Consider the following 20,460-nt stretch of genomic DNA (forward strand, 5'->3'; position numbering starts at 1 on the left):
TGGTCTGTAGTTTTCCTTTTGAGTGATGTCTTTGCCCTGGTTTTGGTATCAAGGTTATGCTTGCTTCATAAAATGAGTTAGGGAGGATTCCATCCTTTTCTATGTTTTGGAATAGTTTGAGTAAGATTGGTGTCAGTTCTTTTCTGAATATTTGGTAGAATTCTCCAGTGAAACTCTGGGCCAAGACAGCCACTCCTCGGAAGGAAGGTTGGGCATTCCTACTTCCGTAGTGATACTGCCTCCGAAACCCAAGGAGGGGTCACTATGAGTCGGGGCCGACTCGATGGCAAACAACAACAACAACAACAATTTTTTTATGACCTGTTCAATTTATTCTTGTTTGCAAAGGAAATAGTTTCAGTCTCTCTCCATTGAGAAGAATGTTGGCTGTTGGTTTATTATGCTGTTTATTATGTTGAGGAATGTCCCTTCTATTCCAATTTTGCTGAGAGTTTTGATGAGGAATGGGTATTGGATTTTATCAAATGCCTTTTCTGTATCGATTGATATGGTCATGTGGATCTCTTCCTTTGCTACGGGTCTGTTCAAAGTTTCCACCACAGTTTGTGTCAGTTTAAGTAAGTGGTGTGTTTGTAGAAATCTGTCCATTTCATCCAGATTTTCAAATTTGTTAGAGTACAGTTCTTCATAGTATCCTGATACTATCCTTTTTATTTCAGTTGGTTCTGTTGTGATGTTGCCCACTTTGTTTTTTTATTTATGCTATTTGTATTCTCTCCCTCTTTCCTGTGTTAAGTTTGCCAGTAGTTTGTCAATTTTATTAATCTTTTGAAAAAACCAACTTCTAGTCTTGTTGTTTTTTTTTCTATCATCTTTCTATTTTCTGTTTCATTGATTTCTGCTCAAATCTTTATTATTTCCTTTATCTGGTGACTCTTGGCTTTTCTTGCTGTTCTATTTCTATCATTGGAGATGTTGGTTTAAAGTGTTGATTTTGACTCTTTCTTCTTTTTTGATGTGTTCATTTATTGATATAAATTGGCCTCTGATCGCTGCTTTTGCTGTGTCCCAAAGATTTTGGTACATTGTGTTTTCATTCTTGTTTGATTCAGAGAATTTTTTAATTTCATTTTTTATTTCTTCTATTACCCAAGCATTCTTAAGGAGGGTGTTGGTCAGTTTCCATGCGATTGTTCTTTTTCCCTTGATCTTCCTATTGTTGATTTCTAATTTGATAGCACTGTGATCTGAGAAGATGCTTTGCAGTATTCAGTGTTTTTAAAGATATTGAGGCCTAACATATAGTCTATCATGGAGATTGGTCCATGTGCACTGGAAAAGACTGTAATTATATTGTGTTGTTGTTGGGTGAAGTGCTCTGTAGATGTCTATAAGGTCAAGTTGGTGGATTGTATTGTTTAGTTCTTCTGCATCTTTGTTGAGTTTCTTTCCAGTTTTATCTCTCATTGAAAGTGGTGTATTAAAGTCTCCCACTATGACTGTGGAGTCATCTATTGGCCATTTCAGTTCTTTTATAGTCTGGTTTATGTATTTTTGGGCTCTTTCATTGGGTCCATAGACATTTATTATGGTTATATCTTCTTGTTCAATTGATCTTTTAATCATTATATAATGCCCTTCTTTGTCTCTCATGGTGGATTTTGTCTTAAAGTCAATTTTATTGTAATTAATATTGCCACTCCTGCTCTTTTTTAGTTACCATTTGCTTGATATATCTTTTTCCAACATTTGATTTTTAGTCTATTTTTGTCTTTGTCTCTAAGGTGTGTCTCCTGTAGACAGCATATTGATGGGTTATATTTTCTTATCCAGCCTGTGACTCTCTGTCTCTTGAGTGGTACACTGAATCCATTGACATTCAGTGTAATTATTGATAAGTATATATTTGTTGCTGCCATTTTGTTATGTGTTTTTTCATGGTGTTCCTGGTTTCTTCGTTCCATATAATTTTCTGTGTTGAGCTCATTTTGTTTATGAATCATGTTATCATTTCCTTGGTTGCTATTGTTTTAGTATTTGCTAAATATTTGTGCTTGTCCTCTTTTTTATTGTGATGTGAAGGTTTATAATTTTTCTTTGAGGTTACCCTGTGATTTATAATTTTCTTCCCAAGTTTAGAACAGTCCATTCTATCTTGCAACTCTCTTCACTTTCTTGCTGTTTAGAAGTTCTGTAACTACACTATGTTTTCCCTCTTTTTGGTTTGTAGTTGTTGTCATTAGCCAATTGAGATCTCTGCTTCCCTGTTTACAATCTTGTAAACTTATTTTACTTTGGATACTTCCATAGCTGTGTTGGTTTCTGGGTTATGTGTGTATCTGGGTTATTACATCTTGTGTATTAATGGTCAGTTTTTATTTGCTATTATTGGTTCTCTGCTCAAAGGACTCCCTTTAGTATCTCTTGTAAGGTTGCTCTGGTTTTAACAAATTCCCTTAATTTCTGCTTATCTGGAAATCTAATTCCACCATCATACTTGAACAACAATTTTGCCAGGTATGTAATTCTTGGTTGGAAATTTTTCTCTTTCAGCTTTTTATAGATATCATCCCATTGCCTTCTTGCTTGCATGGTTTTTGTTGAGAAATAAGAGCTTATTCTTATTGGTTGTCCTTTGTAAGTAACTTTTCATTTTTCCTGTTCTGCTCTCAGGATTCTTTCTTTGTCTTTGGTTTTGATGAGTTTGATGATGATATGTCTTGGTGATTTTTTTGGGGGTCTATCTATTTGGGGTTCATTGGACTTCCTGAATTGATATATTCTCATCTTTCATCATATCAGGGAAGTTGTCTTCCAACAAATCTTGGACAGTTTTCTCAGTGGTTGTTTCTCTTCCTGTTCTGGAATTCTGATTACACATAAATTATTCCTTTTGATTGTATTCCACATGGACCTTAGGCTTTCTTCATTTTGTTTTGATCTTTTTTTCTGACTGATCCCTTTCCAAAGAAGTATTCAGGTATTTGTCTTTAATCTCATTAATTCTGCCCATTGATTTGAATCTACTCCTTTGCTCTTTCAATGTGTTATCTATTTCTGAAAATTTAGTATTAATCTTCTGGATCTCTATCTGTAGATTTTGTATCATTTATAATTTTTCATTTATTGTGTCCTTTTGTTCTTGTATTTTTTTCTGAATTTGTTCTAGGGTTTTGTTTGTGTTTTCCTTAATTTTGTCAGTGTTTTCCTTGATCTTTCTCTCAATTTGTTGAAGGTACCTAAATATAATTCTTTTGAATTCCTTACCAGGGAGTTCCAATGCTGCTGCTTCTTTAAGGATGGGTTCTGGTTCTATATCCTGCTCCCTTGTTTCCACAGTTTTATCTTGCTTCTTTGTGTGCACAGTGATGGTCTGTTGTCTCCGAGACATTCTAACATTGTTGTATTTATATCTCTGCTAACTGTTTGTGAAGAGCAGGTAAGAGTGAGTCAGGCTTTTCTTGGTGGTCATTTATTTTTGGCCATTTGGTGCAGAAGAAAGTAGTGGCTCCCACTCAGTAAGTGGAGCTGCAGGAGGCGCAGATATGGTTATGTGGTATGGGCATGGATGCTGTCTCTCACTCAGATAAACAAAAAGAACAATCAAAGAAAGCGGACAAAAAACACACTGCACAAACACACAGGAACAATCACCAAAAAAAGAAAAAAAAGAAAGAATTAGAAGAAGACAAGACAAAAAAAACCCCCTGCAATATCTGAGGAGGGGCCAATAGGAGAAAAGAGGTAGAGTAGGAGAATAATGACGAAAAAAAAAAAATAGGAAAAATGCAAACAAACAAACAAACAAACAAAAACCCCACAAAACAAAACCGGTCTGGGATTAACCACAAGAAAGAAAAAAAAAAAAAAAAAAAAATGGGAACTAGGAACAGAGAAGAGAGAAAAGGTAAAAATTAGAACCTGAGAAGGAAAGAATAAAGAATAACAATAAAAAGGATGAACAAAGTATTAATAGTAGTAATAATTTTAAAACAGACAAAAACAAATAAATGGAAAAAAAGTCTGGGCGGGGCAGGGTACCCAGGCTCCAACAGAGAACACAGACTGGGATGGAATTCCTGTCGGCTCAGAGGGTGGGTGGGATGAGGGATGGCTATACCTCTGTTCACCAAGAGGGTGTGGGGTATAAGAATAACAATGGGAATACTGCACTTTTCTAGTCATTCACATCTGGAATGTCCTTGTGGTTCCTGGCAAGTGGAGCCCACTCCTAAGTCCCTGGACTCTGAGAGAATGCTTTCGCTTTAAATATACAAAATGGTCGAACCACCTGTAAACATTCAAAATGGCTGCGCCCTCCAGATAGGCAAAATTCCACAGCTCAACCTGCCTAATTTGAAATTCTGTTCCATGTTTTTCCCTCTTTCGATCAGGATTCTTTCACAGATATATAATCAAAATATTCAGTAATGGTAGCCAGACACCATCTAGCTCTTTAGGGCATGGCACAGGAGGCAGTTGTTCATGGAGGCAATTTGCCATGCTCTATAAATCAGTGAGGAGCTCTGGTGGCATAGTGCCTAAGGCATTTCATTGCTAACCAGAAGGCTGGCAGTTCAAACCCACCACCCACTCCTCAGAAGGAAGACTGGGCTGCCTTGGAAACCCAAGGAGGGGTCACTATGAGTTGGGACCAACTTGACAGCAATGAGCTTGAGATAAATCAATGTGGAAATTATTAAACAATATCATTAATATCACATGCTAGTAAAATTTTATGGAAGATTATTAAAAAATGATTGCAGCAGCGTATTGACTGGGAACTTCCAGAAATTCAAGCTGATTCAGAAGCAGATGTGGAACTAGGGATGTCACTGCTGATGTCAGATGGATCTTGGCTGAAAGCAAAGAGTACGAGAAAAATGTTTACCTGTGTTTTATTGACTATGCGAAAGCATTCGATTGTGTGGAAAATAACAAATTATGGATAACATTGTGAAAAATGGAAATTCCAGAGCACTTAACTGTGCTCATGAGGAACCTATACATAGACCAAGAGGCTGTCTTTTAAACAGAAAAAAGGGGATGCTGTATGGTTAAAATCAGGAAGGGTGTGTGTCAGGGTTGCTATCCTTTTACCATACTCCCTCACTCTGTACACTGAGCAAATAATGTGAGAACCTGGAGTATGTGAAAAAGAATGCAGCATCAGGATTGGAGAAAGACTAATTAACAATCTGTGATATGCAGATGGCACAACCTTGCTTGCTGAAAATGAAGATAACTTAAAGTACTTACTGATGAAGAGCAAAGAAATCCAAAGTATGGATTATACCTCAACATAGAGAACACGAAAATCCTCATAACTAGACCAATAAGCAACATCATGATGAATGGGGAAAACTGAAGTTGTCAAGGATTTCATTTTACTTGGAGCCACAATTAACATCCACAGAAATCAGATGTCACATTGTACTGGGTAAATCTGCTGCAAGAGAACTCTTTAAAGTGTTGAGGAGCAAAGGCATCACTTTGAAGAATAAGGTACAGCTAACTCCCATGGCAATGGGATTGTTTTTTTTTTTTTTTTTTTAACTCCAGCCATGGTCTTTTCAATCACCTCATATGCATATGAAAGCTGGACAGGGAATAAGAAAAACTGAAGAAGAGTTGATGTCTCTGAATTGTGGTGTTGGTACAGAATACTGAAAATACCATGGACTTCCAGTCCTGTCCTGGGAGAAGTGCAGCCATAATGCTCCTTGAAAGTGAGAATGACCAGACTTTGTCTCACCTTCTTTGGTCATGTTGTCAGAAGGGATCATTCCCTGGTACAGCAGAGGGTCAGTGAAGAAGGGGAAGACCCTCAATAAGATGGACTGACCCAGTGGCTTCAATGATATGCCCTAGCATAGCAAGGATTGTGAGGGTGGTGTAGGACCAAGCATTGTTTCACTCTGTTGTACACAGGGTTGCTATGAGTCAGAGCTGACTCAATAGCCCCTAACAAGGAAAACACAAATCATTTTTAATGTACTTGTCCACATTTCAGTTTGCAATTACGGTACCCTCTTAATCCTACATACATATGAAACACTGTCTATATTGCTTACATGTGGGAATGATGCTCCCAGCATCAAGAGATTGTTCTCCCAGAACAATCATCCCTCAGTCTACCTCTCTCTTCTTTCTCTTCTAAGAGTTTCATTTTTTAAAATTAGATACTAACTTTTCATGCTGCATATTACTGAGTGAGAGGAAAAGTATGAAATTCTTTTTTTTTTTTTTTTGGTTCAAATAATTCTTGTTTTGTCATTTACTTGAGCAGTGTTTTAAGCCAACATTTCTGCTCATCACTGCCTTTTCAAGTATGTGGACTGACAGCTAAAACAGCTGATGCAGTGAAAGGACTCAATTTCTCTAGTTTCATATAAAAGGGCTTGGAATTGGATACAAAATAGTGCAACCTAATTTTCATTTTAATCCATCACTTCTAATTTTCCTGTGAAAGGTAATTGTATTAGGAGTTGGCAGCATAGTTTTAAAATATCCCCATTTTTAAAAAAACTACATCTACCTATCTATCTATCTATCATCTATCTATCTACCTATCTATTTAATATTCTGATAATCAAGAGGCAAAACCAAAGTCCACAGACAAATACACATACTTAGGGGACATGAGATTCTCATGAACGCCAAAATATGAGAAGTATGGACAAACTCATTTACAGGAAATGCAGAGGAAAGAAAGAGATGTTGAACACCATTATAAGGTGTAACTACTAAAACCCAGATGGAAAATGCCACAAGACAAAGGATCTCACTTTATGCACAAATAAAATTGCAGAGAAGAAAGAGAGAGATGAATGGAAAGGTCAATCTATGGATTAAAAGAGAGATTCAAGAGTGCGGTGTAGTAAATTACATAGTGTGGCTTTTCTACCCATAAGTCTTTGTAAACTCCAAGATGGGATTTGCTGTGAGCAACTGAGGAGCTCCTGATTGTAAATGTTATCCGCCTGGGTTATTTCTGTTGAGTGTGGCACAATGCAATGTTATGGGAGGCTCATTCTCAGGTGCTTAAAATTCTGTTGTTATGATTGGTTGGTTTGGCCATTCTGCCAAGCTCAAAAGGAGGCCTCCTAGAGGCAGAATTCTCTCTGACTGCTGGTTGAGGAAGACATGCTGTTGAAAGAGACACACGCTCCTGAAAGAGACACGTGCTGCTGGGAAAGAGATGCAAGAGACATGCATTGCAGAGTAAGACACTGAGGAACATGCACTGCTGGGGGAGAGACTGTGAGAGACTTGGCTGAGAGACGGTGGTCTAGGAAGGAGACTGAGCATTTTTCCTGAACTAGAATTGTAACCTGGTGCTTCCCTAATAAACCTCATAATCTGTGAGTTCTGTGTGGGCACTGCAGCAAATTATCGAACCCAGGAGAGAGGTAGTGGGTGCTTTGGTAGGAACGGTTGGTGAAAGGGCTGGAGGGAGGCAGCATGTCTGGCCTGGCAGTAATAGGCCTTGGGTTACTGCTGGTAATCCTGCCTTCCTCTTGTGGGATTAGAGGAGGTTAGAATATGTGGCCTCCTTGCCCTTTTTGCAAAGAGACATCAGGAACTCTAGTGGTGCAGTGGTTAAAGCATTTGGATGCTAATCAAAGGTTGATGGTTTGAACCCACCCCCTGCTCTGTGGGAGAAAGATGAGGTAATCTGTTTCCATAAAGATTTATAGCCTTGGAAACCCTGTGGGACAGTTCTCTTCTGTTCTGTATACGGGTCTCCTATGAGTTGGAACTGACTCAATGGCAGTGGGTTTTTGTTAAGATACATCAACCAGTCACAAAGTGTTGTTGTTGTCATGTGCCATCAAGTCAGACCAGACTCATAGCAACCCCTCCTTGGGTTTCCGAGGCAGTATCACTACAGAAATAGATTGTCCCATCTTCCTTCCAAGGAAAACCAAACTCACTGCCATCGAGTTGATTCTGACTCATAGTGACCTGCTTTAGGTTTCTGAGGTGGTAAATCTTTATGGAAGCAGATTGCCCAGTCTTCCTTCTGCTGAGTGGCTGGTGGGTTTGAACCACCAACCTTCTAGTTAGCAGTCAAATACCTTAGGCACCATGCCACCAGAGCTCCTTATGGACCTCACAGGAATCCTGAAAATAAATGGACATAATTGGAAATATTAACACTGACTAGAATTTTGATGCTATGCGAAGGTTATTGGGAAAATAAAAAGTATTTGTGGGAACCAGAGTACTAATATCTAAGAATGTGTCAATGGTGAGAATTATTTTTTGAAATGTAAACTTAAAGCTTTTACTTTTATTATTTTCTGTGATCTAGCTATGTTTCATATATTATTATAATTTAGATTAGGGCTTGCCTGAACTTTATTCATAAGAATATAGGTTCCCTAGAAAACAAAAATGAATGGATTAACAAATGGCTTGTTCAAGATGGGAAGGGAATGCTCACCTTTACATACACTAACCATTTACAATTGTTTTAAAGAATGAATGGATCATGGATAAGCAACATTAGCTTCTGTGCGTAATTATCTGGGTTGGAGGTTTTCAATGCTGAGTAAAAATGACCCGTATCTAGTCATTAAGATGAAGCCTTTATTAAGCAACATTTAGCCATTTCCCAGTGTTTTAAAATGTTCTCTATATTAGATTTTTATTGCTTATAGTTCTTCCTCACAATTGGTCTGAACCAGTGAGGTTTTATCTTAAAACTCCTATGAAAAAAATGTAAACCTTCTTTCCATCTGCACAAATGAATCTATAACAGCAACACAAACAAAAACCTCTAAATAAAGGCCTTTTGTAAGAGTTTGAAACAACCTAAGCTAGAAATTAGGCCTGTTAGCATGTCATTTCCATTTCTAGATAGATCTACAATGGGTCTAGGCCTTCTGAGACAGAAGTCAGGACACATGAGCTTAAACCAACTGAGGAAGACCAACAATAAAACCAAAGCTACCGGACTGAACTCTAACTCACAGGAGATTACATGGGACCTAATTTGAAATAAATTCCTTAAACTATTCTTTTAATGGTCCTTCAGCTTCACCAGTCACAAATAGATTTTCTTCAGTAAAGGTTTTATTTCCCCAGTGTCTAACCAAATAGCCCTGCAGGAAGTAATTATAAAATGATTGTGTTTCTAAAAGGCATTGAAGACAATTATCAGCCAATTTAAGTACCAGTGCTGCACTGAGACCACATTCCAGATTGCTAAATTCAAGTGAATTCAGAGTTAGAAATGGCAGTTAGTGCAATCTGCAAATCTGCGCTGGTATGAGATGGGGGCACCCATGTCAAACGGATAGGTTTGGGTGGAGGCATCAACTGCAAAATGATACTTTTGTAGAGTCCTTGGAAACCCAGGGTAGGCTTGTTCTTACAGAGTAGTAAACAACAATTTAAATGAATGATCATTCTTATAAATTACTTACCTCATGGTTTAAGCTTCTGGGACTAGAAATTTAGCAAATAATCTGGTTAGTCCAATCAATGATCTTACCAGTGTCGTCATCAAAATCGGACAGAACTGACTCAATGCCATCCTCACTGCTCACTGATTGCTCCTGAAGTCTTCGAGGCAAGCTAGCAAGCCGCCCACTCAGAAATATTGGCTTCAAGGGCATTTTGTAGATTTTGGCCAATAACTAAAAAAAAAAAAAAAAAAAAAACCAAACCACAATTAAGTATTGGAAAAAGCTGTACTCTGAGTGTTAAAGAACAATAAAATTATATATCAGCAATAGAAGGGAAATAGGAAACCAGAGAAGCAGCCAATGAAAAATTTAAATTTGGTTGTCTGTGATTTGGATTCACCAACTTGCTCACAAGAGGCAAATGAAGTAACTTTCGATGGCAACAAAGAAGTAGAGAAAAAAAGATTCCTTAGTATTCTAATTACAGTTGAGTTTTATAGACTTTTATAAACCTACTGAGGGAATCATGAAACGTCAAGAATTTTTGCCTACGGGAAAAAAGTGTTATATGGGGATCATTGAGAATGAGTCTGTAAGTATATCTGACATCCCTTTCTCTGATTCATCCTCTAAGGAAACGGGGCCAAAAGCAATGAGGAAATGGAGGCATCTGCCAGAATAGGAATGGCAGGAGCAACGAGAGGATCAGAAGCAGAGCTTCTGATTAAATAAAGCCTGGGTCCTTTATTCCCTTCACACTGCTAGGGCCCCAGCCCTCCACGACTCTCAGTTTGTTCTGGGACAAACTGCCACAGCTCCATGTGAGTTAGGATTGTGCCCTCCACCTCACACTGTTCTAAAAATCAGAGAAACGGTGGTAATGGAGATGGACAAAATTCCTGTCCTTATGAATTTTATAGACAATTCTTTCACAAATAACAAAATTTCTAATGTAAATTTTGTAAGAAAAATGAGACAGGTGGTCTTAGAGTGACCTTGTGTGTGTGTGTGGGGTACACTGGCAGGGAATTGGTACACCCTTTAGCTCTGGTCTCTCTGAGACGACATTTCAGATGATGATGAATACCACACCAACATCCGGGGAAACAACATTGCAGGCAGAGGGACTAGCAAAGGCCCTGAGCAGTAATGAGCCTGGTGTATGTGAGGGGTAGGAAGTGAGTGTGGTTGGTGCATAGTGAGAGGCAAGGATATGAGAGTGGAGAGGAAGCTGGGGGTTACGTCATGGAGGGCCAGTAGAGGAGCTGAACTCAGGGCTATGTATCCTTTCAAAGCCATGGGAGCAATGATATCACCGACGGACAGCCTGTAGTAGATAGAGACAAGAAGAGGCACAACCTCTTCAGTGACACAGCTTGAGAAGATGGGGGGAAACCTATGAGAAAGGAATGTCACTGACGCCTAGAGAAGAAAGGGTTTCAAGGAGTACTACCTTGCTTGACCAGCATTATGATACAATATGAACAGAGAATTATTGCATTAAGCACAATGAAGGCCATTGTTCACTTGGATGTTGTTAGCTGCTGCTGAATCTGCCCCTGACTCAAGGTGACCTCATACACAACTGGACTGGATTGTTGGAATCCATAGGATTTTCAGTGGTTGATTTTCAGAAGCAGATCACCAGGCCTTTCTTCATAGTCTTAATCTGGGAACTCTGGAAACCTGTTCTGCTTTATAGCGACATGCAGGCCTCCACTGATAGCTGTGCTTGAGGTCCACTGGCTGGGAACTTAACCTGCCCACATGGAAGGTGAGAATTCTACCACCGAACCACCACTGCTCTCCATTCACTTTGATAAGCATTGCTTTATTTTATTTTATTACTAGATCTTGATTGAACACAGCCCATTTGCCTTTGTTAAGTCCCTCTCCACTGTCTGCATCCCCATCTTCCACTTTTTGGTACTGAGTATAAGTAAGACGTTTCAGAGATTGGGATCAAACTGTGCATTCTAGTATATTTTTATTATCCTTCCTTTCCTTTGTGGAAAGTGTAAAGGACACAAATTTAAACCCAAAATCTAAGCCCCAGTCTCCTCAGAGACAGCACAGTGTTTCTCTTGAGCTTTAGCAAAAAACATGCAATATGTTGTAGAAATATCTTCTGAGATTGGTCAAGGCCTGGAGCTCAGCATGGACATCTTCCCTACCTGAGAACAGCGCCTGAGGTAATCCAGGGCAGGAAGACACAGGTCTGTGGAGGTGGCTCCTGGTCCTGGAACACAGTCTCCAATCTCCTTACAGTCCACCTCACCTAGGGGCAGTAGGGGAGATAGAGACAAATAAAATTACCCTTACCTAACTCCTTACCATGGAACACCTTATTTATTCATTCAGGTTTAGCTTCCCAAGTCTTACTAAAATAGAGGGAGAAAATAAAATAGAAAATATCCCAAATTCCACAACCCCAAGAAAAATCCCTTTTGTGGATATCCTTTCAGTAGTGTTTTTCCCCACGGTATGGAATCATCCTATGCATCTTATTTTGTTGAGATTGGACTGTGCAATTATATTGTTGTTGTTGTTGTTATGTGCCGTCGAGTCGGACCCGACTCATAGCAACCCCTCCTTGGGTTTCCAAGGCAGTGTATCACTACAGAAGTAGATTGCCCCATCTTCCTTCCGAGGAGTGGCTGTGGGTTTGAACCGCCAGCCTTCTGGTTAAAAGTCAAGTGCCTTAGGCACTATGCTACCAGAGCTCCCTGTAATTATATTAGCCAGACTCTATCTTAGATGATGCCTTGGCATCCATGTTGGCCCCTTCCTCACCCTGTTGGCTGGTACACCACACTCAGCTGCAGCTTGTTGCCCCAGACAACCATCCTATGGAAGCCACCTAAGTTTTTCACTCCTCAGCTCCCTACAGACGCCCATCTTAAATAGTTTCTACAGCCACGTTCCCCTGTTCCTGCTCTTTAGTTTCAAAAGGACCAATGGTCATATACCCAATGAAAATCCTCCCACCCCACCTTGGGACCCTAAGAAAGCCTACACCCCAGGTCCACAGGCTTGAGTTCACGCATTCTCTCCACCTGCAACCTCCCTGTGTGCGCCACAGCCTATCTGTATGTAGTGTGTCCTCAAGGCCTGTGAGTAATAAAGTTCTTTATTTCCATTTTTGTGCCTTGTAGCTTAAGCATGACTTTCCATCTGAGACATATATAGAACCTGGCTGGTAGGAGATTACTCCTCATGTCCCTCCCTCCTTGCCAGGACAGCCAAGTTAAAATCAAACGCACTCCAGACAACACTGTTTGTAGCTCCCCTTCTCACTAACAAAAGTAACATGAACACTTTGTCCATATTCTAACACTATGCTTGGAGTCGCTGCATGGCGTTCTTTACTGTGTGAGCACCCAGCTGTTGAGTATGACTCCTGAAGCTCTGATGGCAGAGGTGGGGCTCAGACCCCAGCATGGCTGTCGAGCGGAATACTATGTCTCTCTCTGGAAAAAGGCCTAGATAGCTTGCTGCCGGTGCTTGGCACTAAATGGAGATGGTAAATGAAGACACACTGCTGTCGAGTTGGACCGACTCATACCAACCCCTCCTTGGGTTTCCGAAGTGATATCACTACGGATGTAGATTGCCTAACCTTCCTTTTGAGGAGTGACTGGTAGGTTTGAATTGCCAGCCTTCTGGTTAGCAGTCAAATGCCTTAGGAAGATTACAAATATCTGGAGTTTGGGAACAGAGACTGCTTAATGGAATTTAAATGATTTCTACTTTTTGTACATTTCTAGAGATTTAATATATCTGTAGAGGGACACCTAGGTTTTCTATAGTAGTGGAGAATTATAATTTCTCTTCTCATACAATGAATGAATCTGTTTCTATACTGTTTATAAAACTCTTTCACAGTATTGTAATCATTTCTAATTGTCTACACTGTAGCAACGTGCACCTTCCCCAGGTAAACAGCTATTATTACTAGGCATTAGTTTTAAGTCAGGAGCTCTGGTGGCATAGTGCCTAAGGTATTTGACTGCTAACCAGAAGGCCGGTGGTTCAAACCCACCAGCCACTCCCTGGAAGGAAAGTTGGGCAATCTACTTTTGTAGAGATATCACCTTAGAAACCCAAGGAGGGGTCATTATGGTCTTGACTCGATGGAAGTTTGATCTTCTTTTTGGTTTTAGTTAAAAGTTAGAAGCAGACAAAGAGGCACATTTCTCCTTTAAAAGAAGAAAAAAGATATACATTTCTTATGACTTAAACAACAGGTTGGCAAATTTTTTGTTAAGGGCTAAACCAAACCAAACCAAACGCACTGCTGTCGAGTTGGACCCGACTCATACCAATCCCTCCTTGGGTTTCCGAGGCGATATCGTTACAGAAGTAGATTGCCTAACCTTCCTTCTGAGGAGTGGCTGGTAGGTTTGAACTGCCAGCCTTCTGGTTAGCAGTCAAATGCCTTAGGCACTGTGTCACCAGAGCTCCTAGGCAGTAAATATTTTAGGCTTTACAGGTTATATAGTCTCTGTTTCAATTACTCAACTCTGCTGTTGTAAAGCAGCCATATACAAATGAACATGGCTATGTTGCAATAAAACTTTATTTATAAAAATAGGGAGTTAGATTTGGCCTGTGGGCCATAGTTTCCCAGCTCCTAGTTTATATCAACATGCCTTACAATAGGTTAAAATAACCAGATAGGAATTAAAAATAAGTTTTTTCCCTACTCTGTTTATTATGGGCAGTGTTTCAAATTTTTTGTACTGATGCTGCTACATTATACATCCAGGTATGAATGGCACCTGATATGGATTGAACGGCTGTTATTGATAGGTGTCATCCAGTTGATTCTGACTCATATGACCTCATGCACAACACGACGAAACAGGGCCTGGTCCCGCGCCAGCCTCACATCATTGCTACACCTGAGCCCATCATTGCAGCCACTGTGTCAATCGAGGGTCTTCCTCTGTTTTGCTGACCCTCCGCTTTACCAAGCATGAGATCCTTTTCCAGGGACTGGTCCCTCCTGATAGCATGACCAAATTATGAGAGGTGAAGTCTCACAATCTGTGCTTTGAAGAAGCATTCTAGCTGTACTTCCTCCAAGATAGATTTGTTTGTTCTTCCAGCAGTCCATGGTATATTGAATATTCTCTGCCAACATCGTAATTCAAAAGCATCCATTCAGATGCTTCAAGTCATCTTCACTTTCAGTAAGAAAGGTTATGTCATGTGCATATGCCAGGTTGTTATTGAGTTTTCCTCCAAACCCGGTGGTGTATTCTTCATTGTGTAATCCAACTTCTCAGATTATTTGCTCAGCATACAGATTGAATATACATGGTGAAAGGATACAATCCTGATGCACACCCTTCCTGATTTTAAACCATGCAGTATCTCTTATTCTTTTTGAACATCTGCCTCTTGGTCTATGTACAGGTTCAGTATGAGCACAATTAAGTATCCTGGAATTCCCATTTTTTGCAATGTTATCAATAATTTGTTATGATCCACATAGTTTAATGCCTTTACACAGTCAATAAAAAATAAGTGAACATCTTTCTAGTATTCTCTTCTTTCAGCCAAGATCCATCTGACACCAGCAATAATATCCTTCATTCCACAACCTCTTCTGAATCTGGTTTGAATTTCTTGGCAGTTCCTTGTTGACGAACCGCTGCAACAGTTTTTGAAATATCTTCAGCAAAAGTTTACTTGCATGTGATATTAATGATATTGTTCACTAATTTCCGCATTCTGTTTGATCACCTTTCTTTGGGATAGGCACAAATATGGATCTCTTTTAGTCAGCTTGGTCAGGTACCTATCTTCCAAATTACTTGGCATACCTGAGTAAGTGCCTCCAGTGTTTCCATTTGTTGAAACATCTCAGTTGGTATTCTGTCACTTCCTGACTTTGTTTCTTGCCAATGCCTTCAGTGCAGCTGAGACTTCTTCCTTCAATACCATTGGTTCTTGGGCATATGCTTCCTTCTGAAATGGCTGAACATTGATTAATTCTTTTTGGTACAGTGACTCTGTATTCCTTCCCTTTTCCTTTGATGTTTCCTGTGTTATTTTATATTTTGCCCATAGAATTCCTGAATATTGCAACTTAAGGCTTGATTTTTTTTCTACAGTACTTTCACCTTGACAAATGCTGAGCACATTCTTCCTTTTTGCTTTTCTAACTCCAGGTCTTTGCACATTTCATTATTATACTTTGTCTTCTTGAGCCACCTTTGAAATCTGCTGTTTAGCTCTTTTACTTCATCATTTCTCCCATTAGCTGTAACTATACTCCACTCAATAGCAAGTTTTAGAGTCTAACATCCATTTTGGTCTTTTCTTCTTTGTCTTTTCAATGACCTTTTGCTTTCTTCATGTACATGGTGCCTGCTGTCATCCTACAACTTGCCTGGTTTTCAGTCATTCAATTTTAATGCATCAAATCTATTCTTCAGATGGTCTCTAAATTCAGGTGGGATACACTCAAGGTCATATTTTGGCTATTGTGGACTTGTTTTAATTTTTTTCAGTTTCAGTTTGAACTTGCATAGGAGCAATTGATGGTCTATTCCATAGTTGGCCTCTGGCTTTGTTCTGAATGATGATACTGACTGAGATGCTCTCTTGCCTCATTCCACAGATATAGTAGATTTGATTCCTGTGTAGTCTTTCTGGCAAGGTCCATGTGTATAGCTGCCATTTATGTTGCTGACAAAAGGTATTTGTTATTTGCAATGAACAAATCGTTGGTACTGTAAAATTCTCTCATGTGATTTCTGGCGTTGTGTCTACACCAAGAGCATATTTTCCAACTACCCATCCTTCTTCATTTCCAACTTTCACATTCCAATCACCAGTATTATCAGTGTATCCAGATTGAATGTTTGTTTAATTTCAGACTGCAGAAGTTGGTAAAAATCTTCCATTTCTTCATCTTTGCCTTTAGTGATTGGTACAGAAACTTGAGTAATAGTAGTATTAACTGGTCTTCCTTGTAAGATATGGATATTATCCTGTCACTGACAGCACTGTACTTTAAAATAGATCTTGAAGTGTTCTTTTTTATGATGACTGTAATGCCATCCCTATTCAATTTATCATTCCCACCCTAGCCAACCATATGAGTGTCTGATTCAAAATGGTCAATACCAGTCCATTTCAGCTCACTAATCCCTAGAATTTTGATCTTTATATATTCTATTTCATTTTTTACAATTTCCAATTTTCCTAGATTCAAACTTCGTACATTCCATGTTCCAACTTTTATCGGATGTTTCTTCTCACTCATTACGAGTCATGTCACATCAGCAAATGAAGGTCCCAAAAGCTTTACTCCACCCATGTCATTAAGGTTAACTCTACTTTGAGGAGGTTGCTCTTCCCCAGTTGTATTTTGAGTGCCTTCCAAATTGACAGGCTCATATTCCAACTCTATCAAACAATGTTCTACTGCTATTCATAAAGTTTTCAGTGGCCAGTTTTTTTTCAGAATTAGAGAGCTATGTCCTTCTTCCTAGTCTGTCTTAGTCTGGAAGCCCCACTGAAATCTGTCCACTTTAGGTGATCCTGCCGGTATTTGAAATACCAGTGGCATAGCTTTCAGCATCACAGCAACATGCAAGCCACTACAGTATAACAAGCTGACAGATAAGTGGTGGATGGATTGAACTGTGTTTCCCCAAAATATGTGTCTACTTGGCTGGGCCATGATTTTCAGTATTATGTAATTATTTACCATTTTGTGTTCTGATATAAATATCCTGTGTTGTAAATCCTTACCTCTACAGTGCTAATGTGGCAGGATGCAATCTCAAGATTAAGTTGCATTATGAGTTAATCTTTTTTGAGATATGAAAGGGATTAAATATGTAAAATAGATTGGAGAGATCTACTACCACAAAGAAAGCAGAACTAGAGGTCAGATGATGACAAGCCAGATGGAGGATCCAGATCAAGCAAAAAGCCAGAGAACTTTGCTAGAATGTCCATATATACTGGAAGTAGATCACACTCCCAAGGAAACTCCCTTTCAACTGATTGACTGCTCATGTCACATCTCATCATGGGGGAAGGCTACATCATTACTGCCAAACCACTGAGAATCTGGCCCAGCCAAGTTGACACAACCTTAACCATCACAGCACCCCATGGAGTTGGGCAGTAGAAAGCCAGAATGGCTATATTGGGAGTTCTCACTGATGTGAAGCCCCATATAAATAACTGTATGTTATGATTAATATAAATAATAGAACTCATCTGCTTTTCAAGGAGTCCCTTAGCAGCACAAATGGCTACTACCAAAAATATTGGAGGTTTGACTCCACCCAATGGCATCTCAGAAGAAAGTCTTGGTGATCTACTTCCAAAAATCAGTCACTGAAAACCCTATGGAGCACATTAAATAAAAGTCAAATAATTTAGTTTCTTCATCAAAAGAGCACCTACTCTGACACACAGGGTTATCATGAGCTGGAGTTGACTTGATGGCAACTGGTTTTATCTGCTTTAAATATCCTCTATTGCGTCTTTATTTTAAGATTGGTAATTCTGCGTCTTTATTTCCAGATCCCAACTCCTTCCCAAAGATTAAAATCTCCAATTACTAACATACCACCAGGCATTAGCACCTGAATGTTTCACAGAAACTCAACGTGTCCAAATGTCCAAAGAGGAACTTGTTACTTTATCCTATCCACCACACCTAACCTGCTCTCCTTTTCTATGTCCTAACTCTGAGTGACACATGACCTTCCAAGGGCCTCAGGAGATGGGGAGACATCCTCCCTTCCTTCTCTTAGGCCCACATGCAAGCAGTGCCAGGCCCTGTAGCTGCTACCTCTATAATATTGTTGGAGTCAATTCCATACTCTTTTCTCTCACTAACTACTGTAGCACTGGTATCTCTGCCTGCAGCCTCTTGTACCTCCTATAAGGGCATGTCCAAGTTTAGTTTCTAATATCACACCATTATTTAATTTAAAAAAACCTTCCTCACTATTTTGGTTCTCTAGTGCCACTTTAACAGAAAATACCACAAATGGGTGATCTTAAATAAACAGGGATTTATTCTCTTACAGTTTAAGAGGCTAAAAGTCTGAGTTCAAACTGCCAAACTCTAGGGGGTGGGTGAAAGCTCCTTGATCTTGGATTTCAGCTCTGACTCTTGCTCCCAGCCAATTTTCCTAGATTCAAACTTCGTACATTCCATGTTCCAATTATTATCGGATGTTTCTTCTCACTCATTATGAATCATGTCACATCAGCAAATGAAGGTCCCAAAAGCTTTACTCACTAGAGGTGTCTTTCACTCAGGCAGCTGCTGGCTGCTGAGGCTAACAAGCCCAACATCAACAAATAAAATGGCACTGTTCCAATATTACCAAACAACACAGCAGGCTGCTAATTCAAGTCCACAGCAGGCCGCTAAATGAAGACTCAGCTACATGCAGGTCCAAGCATGTTAAAAAGATGTAGAGACCTTTCTTGAAACTTCTTCTATACTGGAAACAGACCATCTCCCTAAGGCAGCTACTCAGCTGCTCCAGTAGATTCCACCATGGAGTTGATTACCAGTCTCATCATGGGGAATAACTACATCCAGCTGCCCAGCCAAGTTGACACATAACCTTAACTACCACACCCACACATTCTAGATTCCTGACTTGGCATGCTGAGCTCTTCATAGCCTGGGCCCTTCCTTTCTTTCAACCTATCACCCATCTGTCTCCTATGTAAGTATCCTCAACAGATCCTATTTAAGAAAAGTAAACTGACTGCTCATTCTACAAAGTTCAAATGTCACTTCTTTTCTGAGACCTCTGTGGTCCCCACCCCTTCAGCTGTTTGTTTTTGCTTTAATTTTTTTTTTAAACTAAACTCTGTTAAAGTACTCATCTTACTGAACTGTAATTATTGATTTATGTGTCTGTTTCCCTGAAGAGGCTATTAGCCTCTGACAGGCAGCTAGCGTGTTTTATTCATGTTTGCATCCCAATACCAAACCAAAGCCAAAACCAAAACCAAAACAAACCAAACTCACTGCTGTGGAGTCAAACCCGACTCACAGCAACCCCTCCTTGGGTTTCCGAGGCAGTATCACTACAGAAGTAGACTGCCTAATCTTCCTTGTGAGGAGTGGCTGGTGGGTTTGAACTGCCAGCCTTCTGGTTAGCAGTCAAACACCTTAGGCACTATGCCACCAGAGCTCCCTGCATCCCCATAATACATTCATATATAGTACATGCAGGCCAGTGCCCCATCATAGCAGACACTCAGTAACTATTCTCTGAATAATAGAAATAATGGTTATTAAGTAAAACACAGGGCTAAGTATTCTACCACCGAAAACAAATATTCATACTGTAAGGTCCTTCTCAGATTAAGAGACTAAATTATTTAACTTTTATTTACCATAGAACAGAGTGTTTAAAAGAGAGCCCTGATGACACAATGGGTACATGCTCAGCTATGAACAGGAAGGCTGGCAGTTTGCATCCACTTGCGGCTCCATAGGAGACAGACTTAAGGATCTGCTCCCATAAAGAAAACCCTATGGGGCAGTTCTACTCTGAGTTGAAATCAACTTGATGGCACTAAACAACAACCAACTGTTTAAAAAATGAAATCATTTTTTTTTTTTTTTAAAGAGTTGGAGCCCCGTGTATATAGGAATAAGCAGGAGGCTACAATGGCTGATGAAGGATGGGGGTCTCGGGACTCCTCAGCTCAGCCTCTTCTCAGGATACAGGCCATAACAGAACGATGGTGCTGTGCTCAAAACAAGGAACATTTACAGCCTGCAGCTTCCAGGATGGAACAAGCGGGACAGAATTCAAGCCATCTACTTCCTTGTGTCCTGTTTTCTTTTGCAAAGGAATTGCCAATTATTTAGTATGAATACAAAAGAATATTGTTGTTGTTGTTATGTGCCGTCGAGTCGGCACCAACTCATAGACCCCTCCTTGGGTTTCCGAGGTAGTATCACTATGGAAGTAGGTTTGCCCAACCTTCCTTCCGAGGAGTGGCTGGTGGGTTTGAACCACCAGCCTTCTGGTTAGCAGTCAAGTGCTTTAGCCACTATGCTACCAGAGCT

The 20,460-nt window shown here is 39.7% G+C and overlaps 1 protein-coding gene across 1 annotated transcript in view; it reads right to left on the bottom strand.

Annotated features, from left to right (window-relative positions):
• ARFGEF3 (ARFGEF family member 3) overlaps positions 1-20,460 on the bottom strand; it is a 232,027-nt gene that overhangs the window by 32,576 nt on the left and 178,991 nt on the right. The window contains exons 25-26 of the mRNA XM_007946301.2: positions 11,552-11,655; positions 9,464-9,608 (exon numbers count right to left, since the gene is read on the bottom strand). Of these exons, the coding sequence (XP_007944492.1) occupies positions 9,464-9,608; positions 11,552-11,655 (249 nt within the window). The remainder of the gene's footprint in view (positions 1-9,463; positions 9,609-11,551; positions 11,656-20,460) is intronic.

The sequence above is a fragment of the Orycteropus afer genome, unplaced genomic scaffold, assembly GCF_000298275.1.
Source record: "Orycteropus afer afer isolate SDZICR_OR568_19922 unplaced genomic scaffold, OryAfe1.0 scaffold00155, whole genome shotgun sequence".
Classification (NCBI taxonomy): Eukaryota; Metazoa; Chordata; class Mammalia; order Tubulidentata; family Orycteropodidae; genus Orycteropus; species Orycteropus afer.